The sequence below is a fragment of the Palaemon carinicauda genome, chromosome 4, assembly GCF_036898095.1.
Source record: "Palaemon carinicauda isolate YSFRI2023 chromosome 4, ASM3689809v2, whole genome shotgun sequence".
Classification (NCBI taxonomy): domain Eukaryota; kingdom Metazoa; phylum Arthropoda; class Malacostraca; order Decapoda; family Palaemonidae; genus Palaemon; species Palaemon carinicauda.
In genome coordinates, this window is record NC_090728.1 from 167,338,884 (window position 1) to 167,356,317 (window position 17,434).

The following is a 17,434-nucleotide window of genomic DNA, read 5'->3' on the forward strand; positions in this document are numbered from 1 at the left end:
ATTTTTCCTACTCGGGGCAGGAAGCACTAAACCAGCTCCAGGCTTAGTGGAAATGACAGATCTCTGAAATTTCACATAAAGGTCTAGTAGACCAGATAAGGAAATTTATTCAAGGTGGAAGGCACATACACAAACCCACAGCTAATAGTAATTTCATGACAATTATCTGGTATGCTTCCATCAGAATGACATGGCCCGAGCCCAAAAACGGATTTTGAGCAAAGTGAAAAATCTATTTTTGGGTGAATGCCATGTCGTAATGATGGACCCACCCTTTTGCTGACCCCTCCCAAAATTTCTTTATCTGCGGCCATTTCTGCTTATCGACAAGAAAAGGAATGACGTCGCGGTAGTAGTAGGGATGGAGGTCTACCGGGTACCTAGAACGGCACCCCCTTCTTTTGCCACTCTTCCCCCCTTACATGAAAGAGTTAAATCTATTCAGGGTGAAGATTACTATGTGTCGTATCTAGTATATGTCCCCTGATATGCGATATCCTTTATTGGATACTCGCGCCAGGAGTTTTAATCCTGGAGACCTTCGGTTTAATTTTCTGGGAGTATCACTGTACCAAATATCCCTTAGAAAGATACCTAAAGGAACCTTCCATCAGGATAGCATGGCACTCTCACCCAAAAATAGATTTTTCACTTTGCTCAAAATCCTTTATATAAATATATATATATATATATATATATATATATATATATATATATATATATATATATATATTACACACAAATATTGATAGATAGATATATATATATAATGTACTATATATATATATATATATATATATATATATATATATATATATATATATATGTATATATATATATATATATATATATATATATATATATATATATATATATATATATATGTATGTATATATGATATATACACACACACACATATATATATATATATATATATATATATATACATATGTGTATATACAGTATATATAATATATATATATATATATATATATATTATAAATATAGATATAGTTAGATAGATAGATAAATAGAAAGATAGATGGATGTGCTGTGTATATATATATATATATATATATATATAGAGAGAGAGAGAGAGAGAGAGAGAGAGAGAGAGAGAGAGAGAGAGAGAGAGAGAGAGAGAGAGAGAGAGAGAGAGAGAGAGAGAGAGAGAGAGAGAGATTTAATATATATAAATATATAGATAGATAGATAGATATAGATATAAATATATATATATATATAATCTTAATTAGTATGTATATTTTCTATAATTAACATATCTTGGCCTAATAATCTGTAAGTAAATATGTTACTAAGTAAGCTGAACTTGTTTTTCATGGTGCTTTGCCCACTTAGCTTATACTATGCATGCTTTCCATTGGATTAGCTTATTGATTTACACATCAAAATTGTACAGTAGATTCATAACCCAAATATTTTTTATTAGTTATGACAATTAGTATTTTGTATCTTAGCATGCTTATGTTATTTTTGTGCATGATTCAGATTAGCAAGGCTTTACTCTATTTCTAGTACTGTATATATTGGGATGTCTTCTTGTCACATATAAACCTTCCAGATCCATCATCTGTTGTAACTAAAAGAAAAAATGAATTTCAGCTTATTGGTGATAAAAGGCCTCCAGAATCTGTTGAAAGTAAGGGTGTAGCAGGGCAGCAATACGAGGTGAGTATTAAAGTGTTTGGTATGTGTATGGTATTTTAAAATCCTTCATTCTCAAGTATTATAGGTTTGATGTAACTATTTTCGCTAACTCTAATAAACTTTTAAGAAAATTGGAGTAATGCCAAAAGGACATATGCTGGTAAGACTTGAAGCAGGGTATACTTTATGTGTGTGTGGGTGTGTGTATATATATATATATATATATATATATATATATATATATATATATATATATATTTTTAAATATTTAACTTAGCCAGTGAATATATAATAGCTGCTGCTCCGGCGGCTCGACAGAAAAACACACAAAAACTCGCGAGCGATCGCTATGAAGGTTGCGGGTGTGCCCACCAGCGCCAACTATCGGCCAGATACCGCATATGCATGTAAACAAGCCTCAATTCTTCTCTGTCGGTCTGGTCGACAAGACGTACCATTACTCGCTGTTAACCTGGAGTTTTTCAACAGACTTGGTGAAGTACTTCATTTTGGTTTGAGCTTTCGCAGTGCAGGTGTTTTATCCTCAACTTAAACTCTTGAACTCTTTTTTGGACAGATTTGATTGTTGATGACTTTGGATTGTATTTTGGACTTTCTTTGACTTTTTCAAAATGGCTGACCCTTCTCAAATTCCTAGATTTCGTAAGTGTAATGCTAGGGATTGCAATAGGCGTCTTCCAAAGGCCTCTCTCGACCCACATACTGTGTGTTCTAATTGTCGGGGTAAAACCTGTCAATTAGGAGATCGGTGTGAGGAGTGCGTGGGCCTTTCGGAATTCGATTGGCTTGAATATGACAAGTATTCTCGTAAGCTAGAGAGAGATAGGGTGAGGAGAAGTTCCTCTAGATCGGTAGATTTTTCCTCTCCCCATGCCCCTGAACCTAATCCTTCCCCTGTAGTAGTTGTGCCTGAACCCTCTACTAGCACTCAGGAACGATCAATGCGGGATATGTTACGTGCCATTCATGCTTTGGGCGAAAGAGTTGAGTCGTTAGCTATAGATCATAATCAACTCATGGCTGACGTTAAAGAGTTAAAGTGTCAGAGTGCCACAGTGGAAAATCGTGGGAAAGTGATTAGTGCGCAAAGTGTTATCAGTGTTGCGACCGAGGGTTCGTCTGTTCGTGCCTGTCGTTCGCCTAGTCCGGGACCTCTTGCAAGCTCCCAAGCCCAGGGGAGAAGTAATGTCGTACGACTTATGGGTTCGAGAGGCCTTGATCAGCGAACAGACGTTCCCTCTATGGTTTCAGGCGTGTCTCATCAAGACCGCCCCTACCGTAAGACGAGCGAGACCATTTTCTCCTCGTCATCCGAAGGCTTTTCGCGTAAGAAACCGTGGAGCAAGGTTTCAAGGCCCTTAAAGCGAAAGTCGGTCCCCTCAGGACAGGTCCAGCGTCCTGGTTGTAGCCATTGGGACAGCTCTGACCCTTTGCAGTCATCGGAAGACTGCTCGCCGCCTAAGCAGAAACGTAACACAGGCTCCGAGAGTCTTGGTGTAGGCAAGGTTTTGCAGTCACAGACGTTACCCTCGTCTCTTACCGCACCCATTCCCATTGATCCTAAATGGGCTGTACTGCAAGACATGCAGATCAAGCTCGCCTCCCTTATGGAAGACTATTCTGCGGAAAAGGTTCACGATGATCCTCGCCGCTTAGCTGTTCGAGATCCTGGCCTTCAGCCGCCGAAACGAGCCTTTGCTCGTCCTGTTGACGTTGGCGTTACTAAGTCACGTCAGTCACGCTTTGTAGAGCCTCACTCGATGCAGTCCCGTGTTGACTTTCAGCCGCATGTGGACGTTCAGCCGCTTCCTAATGCTCTTGTTGACGTTCAGGACGTTCGCCAACCAGCGGAGTTGACTTGTTTTGACGCTGAGCGTCAAGCACCGCAGTCAAGAGTTGTTTTGACTGCTCAGTCAAGGCAGTCTCGAGTTGACGTCGAGCGTCCTCCCGCTCCTGTTGTTGTTGACAGTCAGGCTGTTAAGCAGTTACATGACGTAGCGTCCTGGACTGCTACCGATGCACCAGTGCGTGTGGACTCTGCGTCTCAAGCATTGCCATCAAGGCAGGTCTCCCCTTTGCTTGTTACTCAGCAGTTGTCGGACAAAGATCCTTCAGATGAGGACGTTGCTGATCCTCATCATGATGATCATCCTTCAGATGTAGACGAACCTAAGACGGTTCCCCCTTCGATGGACTTTAAGAAGATCATGTTGATTTTCAAGGATCTTTTTCCCAATCACTTTGTTACCGTTGCTCCTCGTTCGCCACCGTCTGAGTTTGCTCTAGGCTTACCTGCTACCCAGCCAGCCTTTACTAAGCTAGTGCTTTCTCGCTCTTCCAAGAGGGCTTTACGACTTTTAGGCGACTGGTTGGATACCAGGAGGAGTTTGGGGAAGACGGCCTTTGCCTTCCCTGCTTCTAAGCTTGCTTCTAAATCGAGCGTCTGGTATGCCACGGGAGAAGTTCTCGGCTTGGAAGTCCCTGCCTCTGCCCAGGGTGACTTCTCAAGCCTCGTAGACTCTCCCCGCCGCTTGGCCATGAGACGCTCGAAGATTAGTTGGTCCTCCTCGGACCTTGACCATCTGCTTAAAGGCGTATTCAGGGCCTTTGAAGTATTCAACTTCCTTGACTGGTCATTAGGAGCTTTAAGTAGGAAAATCTCGTCTGCTGACCGAGATGTTTCCTTACTTATCATGTCATGTATGGATAAAGCCATCCGCGATGGTTCCAATGAGCTCGCCTCCACCTTTACGTCGGGAGTCTTAAAGAAGCGAGATACCCTTTGCTCTTTTCTTTCGCCAGGAGTTACTCCCTGTCAGAGATCAGAACTGCTCTTTGCTCCCTTATCAGCGTCCTTGTTTCCGCAACAACTGGTTAAGGATATAGCTTCTTCGCTTGTGCAGAAGGACACCCATGACTTGATGGCGTCCTCTGCTCGCAAAGGGACTCCTTCTACATCCTTTGCTGTAAGACCCAGGATCGAGACTCCGGCATCCAGATTTATCCCGCCCTTTCGTGGCAGAGCTCCCAGCAGGGGAAGCGCTCGTGCCGAGGGAAAGAGAGGTAAGAAGAGAGGAGCCAAGTCCTCACGTGGCAGAGTCTGACTGCCCACAGCCTCAGACAGCGGTAGGAGCCAGATTGAAGAGCTTCTGGCAGGCCTGGGAGAAGAGGGGCGCAGACCAAGAGTCTGTTCGGTTGCTCAGAGAGGGGTACAAAATTCCGTTTGTACGCAAACCTCCTCTAGTGACAACTCCCATAGACCTCTCTCCCAGGTACCGAGAGGAGTCAAAGAGACAAGCCCTAAACCAAGAAGTGTCTCTGTTGCTAGAGAAGGGAGCGGTGGTGAAAGTCTTGGACCTTCAATCACCGGGGTTTTACAACTGTCTCTTCCTAGTCCCAAAGAATACAGGAGGTTGGAGACCGGTGCTAGACGTCAGTGCGCTCAACGTTTTTGTTACGAAAACAAAGTTCACTTTGGAGACCACGAAGTCCGTCTTAGCAGCGGTCAGAAAGGGAGACTGGATGGTCTCTCTCGACCTACAAGATGCGTACTTCAACATTCCTATACACCCGGATTCCCAACCGTTTCTGAGGTTTGTTTTCAGGAATGTGGTATACCAGTTTCGGGCCCTGTGCTTTGGCCTCAGTCCTGCTCCTCTCGTATTTACGAGGCTCATGAGGAATGTGGCAAAATTCCTCCATTTATCGGGAATCCGAGCCTCCCTGTACTTGGACGACTGGCTTCTCAGGGCATCGTCCAGTCATCGCTGTCTGCAGGATCTTCATTGGACGTTGGGTCTGACCAAGGAATTGGGACTTTTGGTCAACCTAGAAAAGTCCCAACTGATCCCATCCCAGACTATTCTATATTTAGGGATGGAGATTCGCAGTCCAGTTTTTCGGGCTTTTCCGTCTGCCACCCGAATAAAACAAGCCCTGCTCAAAGTCCAACTAATGCTGAAGAGAGAACGGTGTTCAGTCAGGAATTGGATGAGTCTCGTAGGGACTCTATCATCCCTGGAGCAGTTTGTCTCGCTAGGAAGACTACACCTTCGGCCTCTCCAGTTCCATCTAGCCTTTCACTGGAACAAGGACAAGACGTTAGAGACGGTATCAATCCCGGTCTCCGAACCAGTAAAGGCATGCCTGAAATGGTGGAACAGCAATATCAGTCTGAGAGAGGGACTATCCCTAGCAGTCAAGAACCCAAACCACGTGTTGTTCTCAGACGCGTCGGATTTGGGTTGGGGTGCGACCCTGGACGGTCGGGAATGCTCAGGTCTGTGGACCTCAAGTCAGAAGAGCATGCACATCAACGGCAAGGAGCTATTGGCAGTCCACTTGGCCTTGATGAAATTTGAAAGTCCCCTTCGAAACAAAGTGGTAGAGGTCAACTCCGACAATACCACAGCTTTGGCGTACATCTCCAAGCAAGGAGGCACACACTCCCTTACGCTGTACGAGATCGCAAGGGACCTGCTCATTTGGTCAAGAAATCGAGGCATCTCCCTGTTAACGAGATTTATCCAGGGGGACTTGAACGTCTTGGCAGACTGTCTCAGTCGGAGGGGTCAGGTGATTCCCACGGAATGGACCCTCCACAAGGACGTGTGCAAGAGTCTTTGGGCGACTTGGGGTCAACCCACCATAGACCTCTTTGCCACCTCGATGACCAAGAGGCTTCCAATCTATTGCTCTCCAGTCCCAGATCCAGAAGCAATACAGATAGACGCATTTCTACTGGATTGGTCTCATCTGGACTTATATGCATTCCCACCATTCAAGATTGTCAACAAGGTACTGCAGAAGTTCGCCTCTCACGAAGGGACAAGGTTGACGTTGGTTGCTCCCCTCTGGCCCGCGAGAGAGTGGTTCACCGAGGTACTTCAATGGCTGGTAGACTTTCCAAGAAGTCTTCCTCTAAGGGTAGATCTATTACGTCAGCCCCACGTAAAGAATGTTCATCAAAGCCTCCCCGCTCTTCGTCTGACTGCCTTCAGACTATCGAGAGACTCTCAAGAGCTCGAGGCTTTTCGAAGGAGGCAGCCAGTGCGATTGCAAGAGCGAGGAGAGCTTCTACCATTAGAGTATACCAGTCGAAGTGGGAAGTCTTTCGAGACTGGTGCAAGTCAGCATCTGTGTCCTCGTCCAGTACCTCTGTAGCCCAAATCGCAGATTTTCTCTTACATCTGAGAAATGTTCGCTCCCTCTCAGCTCCCACGATTAAGGGCTACAGGAGCATGTTGGCTTCGGTCTTTCGTCATAGAGGCTTAGATCTTTCCAACAATAAAGATCTCCAAGATCTCCTTAAGTCTTTCGAGACCTCTAAGGAACGTCGTTTGGCGACTCCTGGATGGAACTTAGACGTGGTCCTAAGTTTCCTCATGTCAGACAGGTTTGAGCCATTACATTCAGCCTCCCTGAAGGATCTCACCCTCAAGACGCTTTTCCTAGTGTGCTTGGCTTCGGCAAAAAGGGTCAGTGAACTTCATGCCTTCAGTAAGAACATCGGCTTTTCTACAGAAAAAGCCACATGTTCACTTCAACTTGGTTTCCTGGCCAAAAATGAACTGCCTTCTCGTCCTTGGCCTAAATCTTTTGATATACCTTGCTTATCAGAGATCGTAGGCAACGAACTGGAAAGAGTGCTATGTCCAGTTAGAGCTCTTAAGTTCTACTTAGCCCGTACTAAGTCCTTACGAGGTAGATCTGAGGCATTATGGTGCTCAGTTAAGAAACCATCATTGCCTATGTCAAAGAATGCTTTGTCATATTTTATCAGATTTTTAATACGAGAGGCTCATTCTCACTTGAATGAGAAAGACCGATGTTTGCTTAAGGTTAAGACGCACGAAGTAAGAGCTATAGCAACCTCCGTGGCCTTTAAGCAAAATAGATCTCTGCAAAGTATTATGGACGCGACCTTTTGGAGAAGCAAGTCGGTATTCGCGTCATTTTACTTAAAAGATGTCCAGACTCTTTACGAGGACTGCTACACACTGGGTCCATTCGTTGCAGCGAGTGCAGTAGTGGGTGAGGGTTCTACCACTACATTACCCTAATTCCAATATCCTTTTAATCTGTCTCTTGAAATGTTTTTAATCTTGTTTTTGGGTTGTACGGAAGGCTAAGAAGCCTTTCGCATCCTGGTTGATTTGGCGGGTGGTCAAAGTCATTTCTTGAGAGCGCCCAGATTAGGGGTTTGATGAGGTCCTGTTGTATGGGTTGCAGCCCTTGATACTTCAGCTCCTGGGAGTCTTTCAGCATCCTAAGAGGATCGCTGGGCTTCGTGAGGAAGACAGACTAACAAGGCAGAGTAATCGTCTAAGTCATCTTCCTTACCAGGTACCTATATATATTTGGGTTTTGTTATGTTATAACTGTCAAAAACTCTAAGCATATACGCTGTAAACTCAATTAACTCTGGTCTCTACCCACCACCATGGGTGTGAATCAGCTATTATATATTCACCGGCTAAGTTAAATATTTAAAAATGATATTTTAATTATAAAATAAATTTTTGAATATACTTACCCGGTGAATATATAAATTAAAGGCCTTCCCTTCCTCCCCAATAGAGACGCAGCGGGATGAGAAGAATTGAGGCTTGTTTACATGCATATGCGGTATCTGGCCGATAGTTGGCGCTGGTGGGCACACCCGCAACCTTCATAGCGATCGCTCGCGAGTTTTTGTGTTTTTCTGTCGAGCCGCCGGAGCAGCAGCTATTATATATTCACCGGGTAAGTATATTCAAAAATTTATTTTATAATTAAAATATCATATTATATATATATATATATATGTGTGTGTGTGTATATGTATATATAAATTATATATATATATATATATATATATATATATATATATATATATATATATATATATATATATATATATATTAATTAAGCTACAACCCTAGTTGGAAAAGCAAATAGCTATGAGCCCAGGGGCTCCAACAGGGAAAATAGCCCAGTGAGGAAAGGAAACAAGGAAAAATAAAATATTTAAAGAACAGTAACCTCAAAAGAAATATCTCCTATATACAGTATACTATAAAAACTTTAACAAAACAAGAGGTAGAGAAATAAAATAGAATAGTGTGCCCGAGTGTACCCTCAACCAAGAGAACTCTAACCCAAGACAGTGAAAGACCATGGTACAAAGGCTATGGCACTACCCAAGACTAGAGAACAATGGTTTAATTTGGAGTGTCCTTCTCCTAGAAGAGCTGCTTACCATAGCTTAAGAGTCTTCTACCCTTTCCGAGAGGAAAGTGGCCGCTATACAATTTCAGTGCAGTTACCTCATGGGAGAAGAAAAATTGTTTGGTAATATCAGTGTTGTCAGGTGTATGAGGACAGAGGAGAATATGTAAAGAATAGGCCAGACTATTTGGTATGTGTGTAGGCAAAGGGAAAATGAACTGTAACTAGAGAGAAGGCTCCACTGTAGTACTGTCTGGCCAGTCAAAGTTCCCCATAAATCTCAAGCGGTAGGATCTCAACAGGTGGCTGGTGCCATGGCCAACCTATATATATATATATATATATATATATATATATATATATATAATATATATATATATATATATATATATATATACATAATATATATATATATATATATATATATATATATATATATATATATATATATATATATATATATATATAAAGATCTCATACATCATGCTGTATGTAACATTTCATAGCCTAATAATTTTTTAGCAAGTGTTACTATAGTTGTTGCAAAGATTTCAAGTGAAATAAGCCCCACTTGCTGATGATGTCATAATTTATCAGGTTGTCTCCCACAATACATCCCCTTGAAAACTTCAAGCACTACTGACTTATATTAACTGTATGGGGATGTATTGCAACCGTTGTTAATGCAGGAGACAATATGATTGGCTTTGATGTCATCAGGGGGTGGGGCTTATTTTGCCCGGAATCTCTGCAACGAATATAGGTAAACTTAGCTTGGTTGTTGTTTATGGTGCTTAGCCCAAATAGCCTAAGGCTATCTGTGCTTTCTGTTTGGCTAGCTTAGTGATTTACATATCAAAATTGTAGAATGATGTCCCAATGGTTTCTATAGTTATTACAATTAGTATTGAGTATCTTAGCATGCTTAAAAAGTTATTTTTGTGTATGATTCAGATTATCAAGGCTCCACTCTATTTCTAATATATACTAAGATGTCTGTTCCGTAACCGAAATACAAACCACGCTATTTAATTAGGGTATTACTTTCGGCGTAGCTGAAATGACGAGCCATTAGATTTTTAACAAGGTTAATTACCCCCTCGCACACCGGTCAGTATCTCACTTTGCTTTTGGCTCGGGTGATGAACAGACGTGTCTACTCCCACCCTCGCTTATTGACAGCCTTAATCTTTTTTGCTTTTTCTTTCAGTGTGTGTTTGGAAGTTGGCCTCTCTTTATTATGCAGAAGTGCCCCGGATTACCAGACCGCCCTTGTGGGACATATATGTCGGCGGTCGAGACGGACCCTCACACCTTGTGTCCGTTCTGCAGGGGCCAACGGTGTGACAAGGATAAATTTTGTAGTAAGTATAGGGAGTGGTCTACCTCCCAGTGGGAGAGGTTTTCCCGGCGCCGGAAGAAGTCCAGGCGGGATATTTCTTTTTCAAGGGTTTCCTTGAAGAGAGAAAATTCCAAGGACTCTTCTTCTGTAGCCCGAACCTGCTCCGAAGCTTCCGCTCGATCGGTCTCTTCCGAGAGACCGTCGAGTGGCAGCGTAGGCCGTTCTTATGTTGACCGACCTCGGGGTTTGGGAGAGGGCGTTGCCTCCCATTGCGAGGCAGCTCCCCCTCCTCCTCCGGGGCAGGATATTTCTAATGTTGCTAATGATGATTTATTGCAGCTTTGGGCTTCCTTGGGGTTTAAGGGCTCGCCCTCCAAGGAAGCCCTGTTTGACATAATCCGATTGGGGGCTGCTGTCGAGCAGTCGCTGACAATAGCAGAGGTTGATCCTCTCTCTGTTGTCGACGTTTTTGTTTCAGGGGCCTCTGATGAGTTAGGTAAAACCCCTGCCGTGGTTCCTGACACAGCTGAAGGCTTAGTTTCTCCCTCCGAACATCCTTCGGAGAGAGACCAACAGGTCTCTCCTGCAAGTGATTCTTCCCCTCGGGGGAGTTCACTGACAGAGACTCCTCTTCGGAGGACTGACGATGGTCTGCCTGCCACCCCCAGAGGACGTATCTGACGTAAGGCTCATCCACCTCTTCGCCGCTGAGGCCTTCCTTCTCCTCACAAGGGAGTTAGGAGGCGCCTCTTCGGCTCTTCGCCCTCACAGTCCCCCTCAGAGGATCCTTCACGCCAGGCTTCGACTGTTGCTGCTGCGTCCCTGGACCTCTCTGCTGACCGTTTTCCTTCGCCTGCCAGACCTCCAGACCTGCCTTCTCCATTCCTGGCTGCTGATGCGCTGTGGGCGCCAACTCATCCCGTTATCCAACGGGCACCAGTCCCTTAGGGGCAAAAGGGGCTTTCTCACAATGTGAGTAAGTCCCTTAAGTGCCAGGTTTCCCCTCGCGCGCAATTGCGGGCAAACGCTCACCTGCGATGAAGTCTACGCTTCAGGGACCTTCATCTTCGGAGACAACGCCCCAGATACCTCCTGCTGAGTCTGCTCGCCATCGCTCTCCTGCTCACCAGCACTCACCTGCGTGCCAGCGCTCTCCTGCTCGCCAGCGATCTTCACCTCGCCAGCGCACAACTGCACGCTCTCATCCTGATGCGCGCCCACGATCACCTGCTCGCCACCACTCGCCTGCGCGCCATCATTCACCTGCGCGCCCATGATCTCCAGATCTGGGCGCAGGAGGGAAGACTCCTGTCCATCAGCGTTCGCCTATGCACCATCGGACCTCGCCTGCGTGCCAGCCATCACCTACGCGTCAGCCATCGCCTACGCGCCATCGCCTACGCGCCATCGCGCACAGACACCTTTGCCTGCTGTGCACCCTCTTGTGCGCCCACGCGCTAGGGGTATCTCCCCTACGCGTGGGCGCTCGCCTAGAGCTTGCTGGGATCCTGCGCGCCCACGCGCACGCGAACAGTCTCCTCGCCCTCCTGCGCTTCTTGTATCGCCAGATCACGCTATTGTGCGCCATCGTTCTCCTGAGCGCCCGCGCGCTTCATCGCCTGCGCGCCAACGCGCCCACTCGCACTCATTGAGATCGCCTGCGCGCCCGCGCGTAGCTTCACCTATACGCAGTCACTCACCTGCGCGCCATCACTCGCCAACGCGCTATCGATCGCCCACGCGCCAACGCTCGCCCGCGCATCCACGCGTGCCCTCGCCATCATTCCCGCGCGCGCGCGCGATCGTTCGCGCTCGAGGTCCTATTCCGCGAGCCCCAGCGCGTTTCCCAACGCGAGCCGCTGCGCGAGCCACTGCGCGAGCCACTGCGCGAGCCACCGCATGTGACTTCAGGAACGAGAGCAGCCAGGTCGTCCTCACGTTCCACCCCCTCACCCCCTCCCCCCCGCCAGCGCAGACCAGCGTGCTCGCAGGAGGGAGGGAATGTATCAGATAGGTCCAGGAACCAACCTTCCTCCTCTTCCCTTTCTGTCCAGGCAGGTCCAGCAGTTGTTTCCACTCCAAAGGATCGCCCGATCCCCTTCCCTTCTGAGGGTGTCTCTGACAGGGCCGCTGTCAGTAAGCAGCCTTGGTTTGGATCCCTCATCAGAGCTGTCGTGCAGGCTGTTAAACCTGCCTTCGCTGAGATGGGTCTTAAATCAATGGCGGCTCCGACCCCACTGAAGAGGAAGAGAGGAGTGGAAGTCGTGGTGACTTTTCCCAGGGTCAAGTTGGCTCCTAGGACATCCTTGAGCAAGGCTCCCTCTCCGCCCCACACGTTTTCTCCCTCTCCTGCGGACGAGAATTCCCGTCCTCAGGGGAGTCTTCCGAGGTGAGGCGTTCTCCTATCGCACCAATAGAAGAAACCCCACCCCAAGCTGGAGAATCGTCCCGGGTTGGAGCAGTGAAGAGCTCTCGGACGTCGTTGTTGGAGTCCTGTATTCCTCCCAGGAGGGAGTCTAAGGATTCCAAGACAGTCCCCAAGTCATCCTCGTGGATTCGGCCAGAACCATCAAGACCCGCGGAGAACGTCCATGTGTCCCCCCAAGAAGAGTCTTTGGGGACGGGAGACTTCGCTGCCAGTTCTTCAGGAGGGGAGCCACAGGAGTCAGAACATGCTTTTTGGCTGGTGCTGGCCCTGAGGAGGCATCTCAATAGGATTCCCGATCCTGAGATACCTCCTTGTGAGGGCAAGGACACGGTCCTAGACCGAGTCTTTGGCATTCAGAAACCCGCTAAGGCCAGTGCAGCATTGCCCTGATCCCAAGGGGTTAAGAGTGCCAGGGATAAGGTTGAGGGCCAGCTCTCCGAGCTCGCCTCCTCCAGCCATTCCACGGCTGGCAACAAACTCCTCCCTCCTCCTCGAATCCAACAGAGGAGGTACTTCGAGATCACGGAGGAGGCTTGTCTAGCTCTTCCATTACACCACTCTGTGGAGGAGCTTACCAAGGGAGTCCCTCTTAAGAGACTCTCTAGCCGGCAAGTGACTTTCTCGGCGACAGAGATCCTAAGCCAAGAGAAGGTTGCGAAGTGTGCCATGCAGGCCACTTCGTGGCTGGACCTCTGGCTGGGATCTCTTGGCATCCTGCTGCGATCTGAAGACTTGTCTAAGGAGAGCACCAGGAAAGCCCTAGAGACCTTCCTCCTTTCGGGCACCCGCACCATTGATTTTCTGGCCCATCAAGTCTCGAACTTGTGGGCCAACTAAATCCTGAAACGACATGATGCGGTGGCAGAGAGGTTCCACTCGAAGGTCCCAGCAGTCGAAGTCAGCAGGCTCAAACATTCATCCCTTCTTGGGAAGAACCTGTTTGAGCCTAAGGACGTGGAACGGGCAGCCGAGAGGTGGAGGAAGACCAACTAGGACTCCCTCCTTCATAGGGCGCTTACATCTAACCCCTATAAACCTCCGGCACCTCAACAACCTCGCCCGTCCAAGACGACGAAACCGGCCGTGGCAGCGAAGGCAACGGTGTCCAAACAGCAGTCCTTTCTTGTCAAAGAAAAGAAAGGCAAAAATCCTAGAGGGAGTGGCCGAGGCCGCAAACGCTAGGATTGGCAGTCCCCCTGCATGTCCACCAGTGGGGGGATGCCTTCAGAGTTACGCAGACAGGTGGCAGCAACTTGGGGCCGATTCCTTGACGATTTCTGTAATCAATCAGGGATATCGCGTCCCGTTCATAACATCTCTACCTCCCCTGACAGCGGATCCGAGTCGTTGAGCTCCTTTGCCATGGGATCGGCAAGGGGCCAAGCCCTACGGGCAGAAGTCCAGACCATGTTGAAGAAGGGCGCTCTCCAGGAGGTCGTCGACGGTTCCCCAGGCTTCTTCAGTCGACTCTTTCTTGTAAAGAAGGCGTCTGGAGGCTGGAGACCAGTCATCGACCTCTCAGCTCTGAACAGGTTTGTCAAAAAAACCACGTTCAGCATGGAGACGGCGGACACGGTCAGACTTGCAGTGAGACCACAAGACTTCATGTGTACACTGGACGTGAAGGACGCGTACTTCCAGATCCCAGTCCATGCGTCTTCAAGGAAGTACTTAAGATTCAGCCTAGACAACAAGATCTACCAGTTCAAGGTGCTGTGCTTCGGTCTCGCCACAGCACCTCAAGTTTTCACCAGGGTGTTCACACTGATTTCTTTGTGGGCACACAGGATCTGCTTCCGTCTCCTCCGCTATCTGGACGACCAGCTGATCCTGGCAGACTTGGAGTCGACCCTTCTTCGACACCGAGACAAGCTTCTGGGACTTTGCCAAGATCTAGGGATCATGGTAAATCTCGAGAAGTCTTCTCTGCTTCCAACTGAACGACTGGTATATCTAGGCATGATGTTGGACACCAATCTCCACAAAGCCTTCCCATCAGACGACAGGATATCAAGGCTGAGGAGGATCGCAGATCCTTTCCTCAGACGAGAAGAACTCCCATCCCAATCGTGGTTACGTCTCCTCGGTCACCTTTCTTCTCTGGCCCGTCTAGTTCCAAATGGTCGCCTCAGGATGAGATCCCTGCAATGGCGACTCAAGTCCCGGTGGAATCAAGGTCACGATTCCCTGGACATCTTGGTCCCAATGGGTCCTGCGGAACGGACGGACCTTCAGTGGTGGTTGACAGAGGAAAACCTACGAAAGGGAGTGGATCTTCGCGTCCTCCCCCTGGATTTGATGCTGTTTTCGGACGCCTCACAAAAAGGGTAGGGGGCCCACGTTCTGAACCACATGACCTCAGGCCTATGGTCAGAATCAGAAAAGTGCCTCCACATAAATCTGCTAGAAATGAAGGCCGTGTATCTGGCACTTCAGCAGTTCCAACAATACCTGGCGGGTCACTGCGTGGTGGTAATGAGAGACAACACCACGGTAGTGGCTTACATCAACAAGCAGGGAGGTACCTTTTCAGAACAGCTATCCCATCTTGCAGTAGAGATACTGAGATGAACCTAAGTCCACTCGATTCCACTATATGCTCGATTCATTCCAGGCAAGAGGAATGTGTTCGCCGACAGTCTGAGCAGGGCATCTCAGATAGTGAGTACCGAGTGGTCTTTGGCGATTCTAGTAGCCAACAAAGTCCTGACTTTGTGGGGTTCCCCGATGGTGGATCTGTTCATGACAGCCTTGAATTTCAAGCTCCCGCTGTACTGCTCCCCAGTCCCGGACCCCAAGGCACTCTGGCAAGATGCCTTCCAACAACGGTGGGACAACATTGACGTCTACGCCTTTCCCCCGTTCTGTCTGATGAGAAAGGTACTCAACAAGACCAGAATATCGGTCAACCTTTCAATGACCTTAATAGCTCCGCTATGGCATCATGGAGAGTGGTTTCTGGACCTTCTACAGCTCCTGACGGAACTCCCGAGAGAACTCCCTCCTCGACAAGAGGTACTCAAACAACCACACGCCAACATCCTCCACAAAGCCGTAGCATCGCTACGACTTCACGCCTGGAGACTATCCAGCGTCTCCTCACAGAGAGAGACTTTTCGCAACAAGTTGCGGAAAGGATGTCTCGACACCTGCGAAAGTCATCCGCAGGGGTCTACCAGGCAAAGTGGAGAGTCTTCTGTGGTTGGTGTCTTGGAAGGGGTATCTCTCCCCTTGATGCCACTATTCCAGCAATAGCGGAGTTTCTCGTGTATTTGCAGGAAGAAATGCTCCTTTCAGTCTCGGCAGTAAAAGGCTATTGCTCAGCCTTAAGTCTTGCCTTCAGGCTCAAAGGAATGGACATTTCCTCTTCGCTAGAACTTTCTTTACTCATACAAAGTTATGAACTTACTGCCCCCAGTCGGAAGTGAGACCTCCTCCATGGAACGTGGATCGAGTCCTCAGGTCTCTTAACCCTTTTACCCCCAAAGGACATACTGTACTGGTATGTTTCACAAAATTCATCCCTTTACCCCCATGGATGTAGTGGTACGTCCTTGCAAAAAACTGCTATTTACATTTTTTTTTTGCATATTTTTGATAATTTTTTGAGAAACTTCAGGGATTTTCCAAAAGAATGAGACCAACCTGACCTCTCTAAAATGAAAATTAAGGCTGTTAGAGCAATTTAAAAAATATATACTGCAAAATGTGCTTGAAAAAAAATAACCCTTGGGGATTAAGGGTTGGAAAGTTCCAAATAGCCTGGTGGTAAAAGGGTTAAGAGACCTCTTTTCAAACCATTACGCCAGGCTTCTGATCGCCACCTGACTTGGAAGACGGTGTTCCTGCTTGCTCTGGCCTCGGCCAAGCGAGTCAGCGAACTTCATGGTCTCTTGTATGACATCGCCCATTCAAGGGGATGGGGTGAGGTAACGTTCAGATTCGTCCCTGAGTTTGTAGCTAAGACTCAGAATCCAGGGGTGCTGGACCCTTGGTTCGACTCCTTCCACATTTCGAGTCTCCGTTCTGTAACAGATGACCTAGACCATCTCCTACTGTGCCCAGTAAGGAGTCTGAGGCTCTATCTTAAGAGAACAGCTGCAATTCGTCCTCGAGTGCAAGCATTGTTTGTGAGCACAGGAAGGACGAAGAGGAGGGTCACTAAGAATGCAATCTCTGCTTGGATTCGCAGGTTTATCCACCATTCCCTGAATCCAGACCCTCCTCCGTCACGTCGCCCTAGGGCACACGATGTCAGGGGCATTGCTACGTCCCTGGCATTCAAGAGAAATTACTCTGTGACGCAGGTTTTACAAGCTGGGGTTTGGAAGCGTCAAACGACCTTCACAGCCCACTACCTGCAAGACGTGACCCACAGGAGGCTCGATACGTTCTCTATCGGCCCTGTGGTGGCTGTACAACAGCTGGTTCAAACCTCAGGCTCCTTAATGGACAAGTAGCAAAAGATTGAGGGCATTGTTACCCAGTTTTAGTCTGCATGAATGAAAAGGTATGCCTGGCTCTTATTCTTTTCTTCATCTTCCCCTCTCATGGGGAAAGCAGCATCCTGGGTTCTCTGCACAGCTGATCTCGAACCACTGCAGGTAAACCATGTTTCCTTGTGTTCCTAGTATTAAGTTAATACTGTCACGTCCCCATACCCTGACGAGGTGGTATTGGGATCGTCCTAACCTAGATTTCCATATAAAGGACTCCAGGTCAACTTAATAGGACGAGTCACACTTCACTCCTCCACACACTAGCTT

General features: G+C 47.5%; 1 protein-coding gene across 1 annotated transcript in view; it reads left to right on the forward strand.

Moving 5' to 3' along the window:
- Positions 1–17,434, forward strand: part of LOC137639743 (uncharacterized) — a 211,274-nt gene that overhangs the window by 130,595 nt on the left and 63,245 nt on the right. Inside the window, exon 4 of the mRNA XM_068371988.1 lies at positions 1,624–1,689. Coding sequence (XP_068228089.1) covers positions 1,624–1,689 — 66 coding nt within the window. The remainder of the gene's footprint in view (positions 1–1,623; positions 1,690–17,434) is intronic.